The sequence below is a fragment of the Nyctereutes procyonoides genome, unplaced genomic scaffold, assembly GCF_905146905.1.
Source record: "Nyctereutes procyonoides isolate TBG_1078 unplaced genomic scaffold, NYPRO_anot_genome, whole genome shotgun sequence".
NCBI classification, from domain to species: domain Eukaryota; kingdom Metazoa; phylum Chordata; class Mammalia; order Carnivora; family Canidae; genus Nyctereutes; species Nyctereutes procyonoides.
In genome coordinates, this window is record NW_026575022.1 from 46,723 (window position 1) to 58,427 (window position 11,705).

Sequence of the window (11,705 nt, forward strand, 5' to 3'; positions counted from 1 at the left end):
TCCCCTCCCGAGGCCCCTCCTCCAGGTCCCCTCCCGAGGCCCCCCGTCCCCTCCGAGGCCCCCTCCAGGTCCCCTCCCGAGGCCCCCCTCCAGGTCCCCTCCGAGGCCCCCCTCCAGGTCCCCTCCCGAGGCCCCCCTCCAGGTCCCCTCCCGAGGCCCCCCCTCCAGGTCCCCTCCCGAGGCCCCCCTCAGGTCCCTCCCGAGGCCTCCCCCTCCAGGTCCCCCCCCAGGCCCCCCCTCCAGGTCCCCTCCCGAGGCCCCCCCTCCAGGTCCCCTCCCGAGGCCCCCCTCCAGGTCCCTCCGAGGCCCCCTCCAGGTCCCTCCCGAGGCCCCCCCTCCAGGTCCCCTCCCGAGGCCCCCCCTCCAGGTCCCCTCCCGAGGCCCCCCCCAGGTCCCCTCCCGAGGCCTCCCCCCTCCAGGTCCCCCCCAGGCCCCCCCCTCCAGGTCCGCTCCCGAGGCCCCCCTCCGAGGCGGGGCGGGGCGGCCAGAGGCAGGTCCTGGCGTCGGGAGGGCGGAGCAGAGCCCGGGCACCGGCTGGAGCCCCAGCCGCGCCCAGACGGCTGCACCCGACGGCGGGAGGCTCCGCGGCGCTGGCCGGACCCGGGGTCGCTTTCCGGGCACGACGCTAAACGGCGCCAAGTTATTCGGGTGACTCGAGGCTACGAGCCCCAGGCGCTCGGCGCGGCGGCGGCCCGGGTCACGCCCACGGCGGGGAGCAGCGCCCGCGGCGCGCAGGGACCGCCGCCTCCCGCCCGCCGGCCGCGCCGCAGGGCTCAGGGCAGAGTCGGAGGCTCCGCTCCGGGCACCGGGCCGCAGCGGACGCGCCGGTACTTCCCCGAGCGAGAGCCGCTGGAGCCCGCCCCTTCCGCTCCAGCCCGGAACGGAGAGTCGGAGCACCGCGTTTCCGGACCGACCTTGTCGGCAGTCACTTCCGCCCGGGGGCTGCAGTACCCGAGGCCCTTTGGCAGCGACCCGGAAAGGCACTTCCGGGGTGTGTTGCCCAGGCGCCGGCCGAGTCGGGCTGGAGGGACGACGTCCCGGGGTCGCCGTCTCCCCGTTGTGGGGCCGCGATGTCGGGGCTCAGCCACCCAGAGATGGAGGGCTGTCGTAACCTGCTCGGCCTCCTGGACAACGAGGATATCCTGGCCCTGTGCGACACCATCACCAACCGCCTGGTGCAGCCTGAGGACCGCCAAGGTAACGCGGCCTCCTGTCGCCGAGGCGGACGCTCCTCCCCAGGCTCGCTCGGGCGCGGGCGGCGGGGCCGCAGCAGAGGAGGTGCGGGCCCCGGGGGGGGGGGGGGCGGGTCCCGTCCGCTCTCGCCCGCCGCCCGGCCCCAGCGCGCACCTTGGGGCGGCCGGGAAGCGCCGGAGCCCTGGGGACTGGGGGCGGCCCGGGGGTGGGGGTGGGAGGGGGGGCGGGGACTGGGGGTGAGGGTAGGGGTGGGGCGGGGCTGGGGCTGGGGGCCGCGCGGAAAGGCGCCGCTTCCAGATTGGACCTCGGAAGGCCCAGCAGAGGGTTCGGGGTTCAGGGTTCGGGAATCGGCAGTTCGCGGAGTCTTGTCAGAATCCCTGGGGAAGCGGAGTGTTCCCGTTTTCGTCTCCGCCGAGCTGAGGCGTCCGCTGCTGTGCTCGGAGTCTTGGAGCCTGGGGGCACCGTGAACACGTTGAGCCTCGCAGGTCCCACGCCCGTGGTGATCAAAGACCTGGTGGTTTGCATCCAGTTTCCTTCAGATACGATTCTGTGTAGGAGGGACACATTTCTTTCGGAGCCAGATCTAAAGGGTCATTGATATTCATTAATAAAAATGTAATCAGGAAGCGTGTTTATCTCACTTGGCGTACCGTCGGACAGTTTCGTTTTAAATTTGCTGAATTTTAACTTTGAAATGTGAGAACTCCAGACTCCTATGTTAGTTGATAACTAAAAAAGCATGATCTGTATTTCTCTGCTTTTAAGTTGCATATACATTTTTGCCATTTAAGAAAACCATTCATATGAGACTTTTTATTATTTCTTCAAACCTTAAAAGGAATTTCTAAAAATTTAGAACGCAGATACTTTTAGACTTAATATAGTTCTTAAGGGTTTATGTGTTTCACATGCTAATCACCACCTAAGAGTTATTGTGAGTTTAAGTTTAAAATTGTAATACCTAAAAATGTTGGATTTAATTGATGGTGGGTCTAAAAGTAAATAAAAAGAAACTTCCCAGTATAGAAACGTTAAATGATTTGGAGAGATACTTCTTAGAGAAGAAGAAAATAATCAGTGAGCATATGAACCGGTAACAATCCCTTTGTTTATTATGAAAAGGTAACCTCTTTAAGAAGCAATGCAAGAAAACCAAAAGACAGTGTTGTTTTTGTTTTGTTTTGCTTTGCTTTTTTTTTTTCCTTTAATCTACCAGAGTGGCCAAAAAGTAAACACATAAACTTCAAGTGATGGTGATCATGCAAAGCAGCTCTTTGACAAGTACCGGAGGGGTGTAAATTAGAACTTTGGAAAGCAAGTTTGACGTTATCTCCAAAAATGGAATATTTGCTTACTTTTGGGCTTATGTTCTGGACCTGACCTTTCAAGCTTCAATGTGCCTGTGAATCAATAATCCCTCAGGGATCTTACGAAAATGCAGATTGTGATTCAGTAGTTTTGGGGTGAGCCGAGAAATTCAACATTTCTAACAAGCTCTCAGATGATCCTTGTGCTGCTTGGCCTTCTGTGCACTGGGAGACATTTATGAAAATGTTCAAAGAACAGTATTTTAATTGGGCACAACCAATAAAAATCTATACACAGAAGGATAGATACCTTGTGGTGTAGTCTTATAATTCACTGCAATATGGGTAAATGCATTAACAGTGAAAAAAATTAGCTACAGCCACATATAATCCACAGATTAATGTCAAACAACATTAAGTGAAAGGCTGACCATGAAAGAATATATATATATATAGAGAGAGATGGATTGGATTTATAGAGTGTTCAAAAAGTACCAAACTATTGTTTAGGAGTTCATAGTTCTACTGTGTAACATAAAGAAAAGCAAGGGAATGATAAAGGACGTTTAGGATAGCAGCTACCTCTAAGACGGGTGAGTCGAGAGAGGGAATAGTATTAAGTAGGGAGGGTTAAAATGAGGGCCTCAAAGATACTAGTAATATCTTAGGTCTTAAGCTATGTGGTGTGTACATGAGAGTTCATTTCTTTGCTATTGCGTACTTCATGCATGTTAAAAACTTTGATCTGTTGTTAAACATAACACTTTTTTAAATTAAAAAAAGAATACAAGTCTTCTGTCACTTCTTAGAAGCATGACTGTTGATACCTCATATACCCTCAATTGTCATTATCTACAGTATAAGGAGATTAAACGTCCTTGAGTGTCTAAACTGCTGTAATTTTACCTATATTATGGATTATAAATGTATTTAGGTCCATTGGCCTTCTTAGAAACAAAACTGGCTCAATTTTTTTTTCTTATGAAACATGTCGTTCTTTAAAAGAAAATGCAAAAATTTTACTACCTTATGAGAAGTGAAAGGAGAAGAGGTAAGTAAGTTTAGGGAACTTTAAAGCATAGAGAAAATTTTTTCGTAAATCCAAAACATGACAACCCACTTCCCGGGTTTTTAAAAATTGCCATCTCATGCAAGAACAATAATGCTGTGACAAGAATTTATAAATATTATTTGATAGGATTTCTGCTGACGCTGGACAGATTTACAAGCAATTTATGATTTTTTACTAATCTTTATAATTTCCTTCTAGATGCCATTCGTGCAATATTAGTATACAGTCAAAATGTAGAAGAACTTTTGAGGCGTAAGAAAGTCCACCGAGAAGTCATATTTAAGTACTTGGCAACACAGGGGGTTATTGTACCTCCAGCTACTGAAAAACACAATCTTATTCAGCATGCAAAGGATTACTGGGAAAAGCAATCACAACCGAAATTGAAGGAAACACCAGAGCCAGTTAAGACAGAGGACATTAGACTGTTTCAACAGGTAAAATAACTTATAGTTATACCCTAAATCATAGTTCTGTGTAAACTCTTTAGATAATCTAACATCTGTGGGAACATGGCTAATAATATTTTGGTTTTTATAATTTAGCTTTACTTCATATCCTTTGCATCCTAAAAGAAGACCAGTAAAGCACCTAAAAGAAAGAAAATATTTCTGACATTTAGTAATAAATATAAAATGCTGTATTGATTTGTGAGGAAAATAAAATATTTTTATCACTTTATCAAATGAGGACTATTGGGTTTGTAAGGCAAGCGAATAGACCGCAGGATCCATTTAATTTTAATTTAGCTTCTAGTTCTGTGTAATATTAAAAAGAATGCTATCGTAAGCCCTTTCTCATTTTTGAGGTTTTTCTTTGGTATTAAATTGTAAAAATTCCATGAGAGAAACTTAAATATTTTTTTACATTTGATTTATTTTAAGCTAGGAAAAAACATCTTGTAGTAACTTCCTCCAGCTGACATTGTCTGTTTCTATTTCTTTGTATCCACTGCACATTTTAGATTTTGTGTGATAATTTAGGTAAGTGTTCAATTGTTTGAACTCTAGGTAATTTGCAAACTTTAAACTACATACTTTGAATTAATAAGGTTTTACAGTGAGATGCATTTCCTTTCACATCAGGAAGGGATCTTTAAAGAGCTTGCTTAATTTGCTAAAGAGAATGTTGACTCTGAAATCATACAGATGTGACTTCAAAAAGGGTCTGCTGGTGTATATTGGTGTGAACTTGAGCAAAGAATTGGACTTTCCTGAGCCTGTTTACTTTATTTATAAAGCAGGCATAATAACGATAGTATTTATGTCACAAGGTTTGTGAAGATAGAAGGAAATAGTTTCTATTTTTGCAATAACATTTCTCTTTAAGAGAAGGAGAGTGAACAGTATAAAATTAATTCCAGTCATAAAAAGTAACATTTCAATCGTACTAAAACCCTGTTTAAAGTTAGTAAAAAATGCTTGTTAACAACTTTATTTTAGTGTAGTTTATATGCAACACAGTGTATCCATTTAAAGCATATGGTTTGAAGGTTTTGATAGACATTGTGAAACCACTGCCACAATCAAGAGAAAATACTTATGTAAATCATTGTTGGACTGGTCATGCTGATATTTTGAGAGGCTTTGTTAAACCTTAATTTCTGGCAGCCTGGGTGATTCAGCGGTTAAGTGTTGCTTTCAGCCCAGGGCGTGATCCTGGAGACCCAGGATCGAGTCCCACGTCGGGCTCCCTGCATGGAGCCTGCTTCTCCCTCTGCCTGGGACTCTGCCTCTCTCTCTCTCTGTGTCTCTTGTGGATAAATAAATAAAATCTTAAAAAACAAAAACAAACAAACCCTTAATTTTGTAGCTGAATTTTCAGATGTTTATGTAGGGAGATTCTAAAATAATTTTTTCCCCTTTTTGGAAAGACAATTTATTGTGTATGATGTGTTCAGTGAGTTCACTTGTAGTTTGCTCAGCTTCTGCTATACTCAGCATATTAAAACTAGGTCTAAAACAGGCCAGATAGAAAAAAAAGCTAAAGAGAACTAACCATGGTTTTTTTTGATATTTATCTTAATCAGCAGGAAAAAGAAGATAAAAAAGCTGAAAAAGTTGATTTTCGTCGATTAGGAGAAGAATTCTGTCACTGGTTCTTTGAACTTCTTAATTCTCAGAATCCTTTTCTGGGACCACCTCAAGATGAATGGGGGCCTCAGCACTTCTGGCATGATGTCAAGCTTAGGTTTTATTATAATACCTCTGAACAAAATGTGATAGACTACTGTGGAGCAGAAATTGTGAGCCTTCGTCTGCTGTCACTAGTGAAAGAAGAATATCTTTTTCTCAGTCCTAACCTAGATTCCCGTGGACTGAAATGTGCTTCTTCTCCCCATGGTCTAGTTATGGTTGGAGTTGCTGGGACTGTCCACCGAGAGAACACTTGTTTGGGCATTTTTGAACAAATTTTTGGACTCATACGCTGCCCCTTTGTGGAAAATACTTGGAAAATCAAATTTATCAACCTGAGAATTATTGGAGAGGCTTCTCTTGCTCCTGGAACATTAATGAAACCAGCTATTACATTTGAATCCAGTGACCTAGAGGCCTTTTATAATGTAATTACTTTATGTGGTACCAACGAAGTACGACTTAATGTGAAGCAGGCATTGGATAGTGGAACTGGAGACCAAGCTTAATGCAGTGGACATGAGACATTGTTGAACAAAAGAGTTTACCCAACCCTCTAAAGCACTAAGTATTGTATGTCAGTCTAAAAAACCTTCTCTACAGAAACTCTTCCAAATAGCACGTTAGTAATGTCTAAGTGATTTCAGGTGCGAGGATTGACATATTTTACTTGAAATATCTTTTTTGACAACAGACTAAACATGTTATGTGATACTTCCTCTTTCTACCTGAGTTGCAAATGTTCTGAGAGCAATGCAGTTAATCAAATTAATCCCACTTGAGATGGTATAACTAACAGTGTGCCTTAGAAACCAGGTAATATTTTCATTTTACTTAGTGAATATTCCACTAATATCTGTACTTTTTAGGTGGGAAAGGTTTAATGTAAACTCAAAGTTATCATTTTAGGAAACGTGAGTGACATTCTCATGCAAGAAGTACAATAATTTAGCAGGTGGAGAAAAATTTACTTTGCCTTTTTAAAATTCAAGGAACATTTTTTTCATAGTTATCTATAGATGTCCAAGCTAAATATCTTAAAATCTGCGATATTTTCTGAACTCTTTGGGGCAGTGATAAATGCTATTCTCAAAACAGACCTTATTCTTATCTAAGGCTTCAGCTAATAGTTTTATAGAGCATTTACTGTAATACCATATAAAGGAAACATACTGTTGAATTTTTTTAAAAACTGTGCCCAGTTCCTAATTTAAATGAATTATTGTTTTCCTCTTGATCTTGGAAGAGGTGACCAAGAAACTCCAAAAAACAAAAAATACACACAAATTTATAATGTGGGCATATCATTATATCTTATAATTGTATCATTCCCATATCATAAATTAAAATTAATAGGATTTTTCACCTCTAAATTGTTCTACTAGGTTTGAATTACAGGGTTAAGTTGCCAGATTAATTACATAGTTGCTTTAGAGTTTAAATTCTTCATCACTTGGCAGCTACTTGCTGATCTTGGATTTAGTTGGTAATTTTAATTTACAAAAATTCCATATGGAAAAAATTCAGCTGGGAATTGTTGTGATGATGTTTTCTACATGTTAATTTTTTACCTTTAACTTTTTACGTGATCATCTAGGGTAACAAGAATTTTGGAAGCAGAAGGAAGAAACTCATCCTTTTTGTTATTTTAATGCCATGCCTTTTATGAGGAGTACAAAATGACACATCCTAAAATAAGAACTTAATAAAGGAGGGAAATTCCTGTTGTCTGCTAAAAGAGTAGTATATTGTTTAGACTTAAAGTCAGGTAATTGTTTTTTTCCTTTAAGTGTAGAGTGTTATTATAACATGTACTCAATAAATATCCTAAGTAAAGGATAAAAATTATTCCCATCTGTTTTCTTGTGGTATGGATGATAAGTACTGCAGAAAGATTTCTACGGATGCTCAGGATGAGCAGAAGTTGCCTCTGACTACCTTTAGTATTGACTTTTTGAGTTCGTGGAATGTTCAAGTAGGGCTGCAATCTTTGTGTGTTCTTTTAACCAACATTAGAAATTTGAAATCTTCCTGATAAACTCTCTTGAGAATTGGAACTGTGTTTTATTTTCTGTGAATCCCCACAGCTGGGCAACACAGTAGGACCTAATGTTTAACTGAATAGGTGAAAGAATGAGCAAAAGAAGCTTACATACCGTATAAAAGACTTTTCTTTGGTTCTTATCAGTGACGGTTTTTTGATCTTCCCTGTTTGAATTTCATATGTGAATACACAGAAACTTGTAGGCTCCAAGCTAACAGATTTAATTTTCTTTTAAAATTTACTAAATTTAAAAGCCCAAGGGGGTCAGAATGGGATAAACTGGAAGGCCATAACCATTATAGAGGAAGTATATACTTTTCTGTTCAGAGAAGGAAGACCTGGCGGAATTGTAATTTATTCATGAGGTTTAAAGCTTGATCGGGTTTTTGAGAGGGTCCAGAAGCACAGTGCCGATTTAACTCTGCTTTTGCTACCATCCACTTGTTTTGTATGTCTTAGAGAATGGCACAGACCCCGGTTTTAGGTCTCTTTTGCTTAATTTCACATTCAGCTAGTATTTTGAAAGTTGTTGGAGTCCAGTAATAAAGAATACAACACTACACATAATTCATAGTAATTGAACGGTCAAACTGAGGGGTAGCTGGGCTTCATTTACTATAGACTGATTTGCAATAGCCCAATAATAGTGCATACATCAAGTGTCTGTCCTTGTTAAAATAAGGGTCTTAAAGTAATAGTTACATTGGGATGTTGTATTATTACCTAGAATGCCAAAAACAAATTTTCTGAGTCTAATTGACTAAAAAATACCAAATAATACAAAAAAAGCTATTCTTCTTTTATGAAATCAACTTACAAGTGGCCAGCACACTTTGTTCCCGTGTTTTCAGAAAGGTAATATTCTTAAACTAAGAGAAGGCTACTTACCAATGCTGTAAGAAATTGTAATGGCAACAGAAAAGGGTTTAAAGAATAGTGGTTTAATTTAAAAAATAATCAACAATATTCTGTTTTAACAAAATGGCTCTTTTATGGCTAGTTAGGGATGATAAAATGATAAAAATGAACAAAAACCATACTAAAATGTTTTTATTTGTATCTCTATTCACAAATTTAGGTGCTCTTTTCTTCATTGGTTCTTAATTTGGGCTATGAGGAGTGGTCCTGTATCTTTTGAAAAATGAGAGCTATGTTTTTTGTGCCTGGAAAAAAAAAAAACGGTTTGCATTTGGTATTCCAATTTTTGCATTATTTCAGTGAGTTTATGGACTTCCCTAAAGCACATCTAAATCCCTAAATCCTGTAAGGATCCTTATAGTCCATGTTAAAGTCCTGCCAATAATAATAGTTATATTACCTAACTCAACTAGTCTTCGATCTTAAAATTATTTTTAGGAAATTGTGTGCCCTTGCTGGAGTCCCTAAGCTAGAGGACTAAATCTTTATAAATGAAAGGATAATATCTATGAAATCTGTTGGCTTATGATAGTTGTTAACTTGTGGATTTTGTTTTTAAGAGACATTAGATACTAAGACAAAACCTACTGAAATACTGTCAAGTGAAACAAAAAAAAATCAGAATTCATTTTATTTTGGAAAGATAAATTTAAGACATACCTTAGAGAAAGTGTGAGAGAAAAATCTGAAAAAGTTTTTAAAAAGTTTCTTGGGGTTCTTGGGTGGCTCAGTCAGTTGAGCATCTGACTCTTGATTTTTGTTCAGGTCATGGTCTCAGGGTCATGAGATTGAACCACAAGTCAGGCTCCATTCTCCCTCTGCCCCTCCCCCTGCTCTCTTCCTTGCTGTCTCTCAAATAAAATCTTAAAAAAAATTATCTAGATCTTTACAAAAACTTTAGCCTAAGATGTTAATTTTGTAATGATTGTATACTGCTAATTGTTGAGCTAAATTTGTTTCTGAGTTAGATGTCTCAAGGTGAGAACTACTGTAGGTCCTTATTTTTAGGGTATGGTTATATCTTTTTGTGTGGGTCAGGAAAAAAGAATACTTCATTGAAAATTTAGATTAGCTGTTTAACAGGCCACTTCAGAGTTGGAAGGAAAATATTTTAGAACTGTATTAGAATGCACTAAATCTTCTTAGCTTTATTCTAGTTTGAAGCTTTTCAGTAGTCATTCAGTAAAACAGTGTATTTTTTTAAAGATTATATTTACTTATTCATGAGAGATACAGAGAGAGAGAGAGAGAGAGAGAGAGAGAGAGAGAGGCATAGACACAAGCAGAGGGAGAAGCAGGCTCCATGCAGGGAGCCCGACGTGGGACTCAAGGGACTAGATCCCGGGACTCCAGGATCATGCCCTGAGCAGAAGGCAGGTGCTAAACTGCTGAGCCACCCAGGGATCCCAGTAAAACATTAATATTAAAATGAAGTATTAACTCTCCTGTGAGATATAATGTACCCCCAAAAATTAAACCATAAACTCCAGAATCGTGTTAGTCGTGAAATGTTAATAGAATCACTGGCCTAGAATTTGGTACCTCCTGGTCTCTATTCTTAGTAGTGCCCAGGATATCCCTTCATAGTCATTTAGTGAGGGTTCTTTGGTTAGCAGTTTTCATCTTCAGTTTTTTAGACAACCTAAATTAGTTACATTTGAATTAGTGAATTTAAGAATTGAAAGAATCCGCTGCTGCGCACCATTTAGTTTCACATTTGCATTAAATCTTTTCCATCTCCTACAATATTGATGGTATCTAATTTAATTGTTCTCAAATTGCTGCATGTAAGCTACTACTGCCTCCCTAAATAAATGGCAAATTGCTAGAACTGATGATTCTTTTCTATAAGAAATTTTAAAAAATTGTATGATTAACATACAGTGTTATATTTCAGATGTACACTGTAGTGATTCAGCAGTTCTGTACAGTACTCAGTGCTCATCACAATAAATGTACTCTTAATCCTTTTCACCTATTTCACTCATGCGGTTTTTGATTAATCCTTTTGACTGTCTTCAGTATGAAGATCATTTGCTGGCTCTGATTTCCAAAGCAAAGATGCCTTTAATCTCTATCATTTATCTAAATACAGAGTAGGAATGTTAGTGCACATCATATCCTCTTGTAATTATACTTCTTATGTTGCTTGCTGATAGAAAACCACTTGAAAAGATACAGAATGCTCCTGTGTGATGATAATATAAAAAGGAATAGAGGCAATTGGAATATATAAAAATATATGTAAAAATTTACAGGAAATTTCTTGAACTCAGTGCCTCATCACAATCTCTAGTCTTCTTCCCTTACTGTGGTACTTTTACTTTTCAGCCTCATAAATAGTCTGTTTCATACTTGAATTTCTTGCCATGCCCAGATGTCACATATCTACAGTATTGCTTTCTATTTCAGCTGCTGCTGTAATTAGAATTTCTTTACCTAAATAATACTTCTTTGCTTTAATATTTTTATATAACATTAAAATTTCCTTAAAATTTCCATCATATCTTCCATGCTCAGAACTTTCAGTGGCATTGCATTATCTCCAAAATAAAGTCCAGATTTATTAATCTGGCTTTTATCACCATCTAGGTTTGATTTCACTCATTTTCATGCATTGTTTGGTCCAGCCAACATCTGCCATTAAGTAGTCTTAGTATCTGTCCTGTGCTTACTTAGCCTTCTGCTTTTATTGCCAAGTATAGACAGTCCCTGACTTAGCCTGTTTTGACTTAGGAGTTTTCAGCTTTACAAAGGTGTGAAATTGAAACGCATTCAGTAGAAACTGTACTTTTTTAAGCTTTAAGTAATCCCTACACCCCACATTGAACTCCTGACCCCAAGAGTAGGAGTCACATGCTCTTCCGACCAAGCCAGCCAGGCGCCTCAGTAGAAACCATGCTTTGAAGTTTGGATTTTGGTCTTCTCACAGGCTAGAGAATGGGGGGACAATACTTCTAGGTGCTTGGCAGCAGCAGGGAGCTGCATGTCCCAGTTAGCCATGCAGTCACAAGCATAAACAACCAATATACTTA

The 11,705-nt window shown here is 40.5% G+C and overlaps 1 protein-coding gene across 2 annotated transcripts; it reads left to right on the forward strand.

Annotated features, from left to right (window-relative positions):
* Positions 1 to 587: 587 nt before the first annotated feature.
* CUNH3orf38 (chromosome unknown C3orf38 homolog) lies at positions 588 to 7,556 on the forward strand. Of its 2 annotated transcripts, none has more exons than XM_055342267.1 (3): positions 588 to 1,197; positions 3,772 to 4,010; positions 5,606 to 7,556. In XM_055342267.1, the coding sequence occupies exons 1-3, from the start codon at positions 1,071 to 1,073 to the stop codon at positions 6,215 to 6,217; spliced, it is 978 nt and encodes a 325-aa protein (XP_055198242.1). In that variant the 5' UTR covers positions 588 to 1,070; the 3' UTR covers positions 6,218 to 7,556. The 2 variants fall into 2 exon arrangements, with proteins under 2 accessions (XP_055198242.1, XP_055198233.1); XM_055342258.1 differs by having other exon boundaries at positions 592 to 1,197; positions 5,603 to 7,556.
* Positions 7,557 to 11,705: the final 4,149 nt, after the last annotated feature.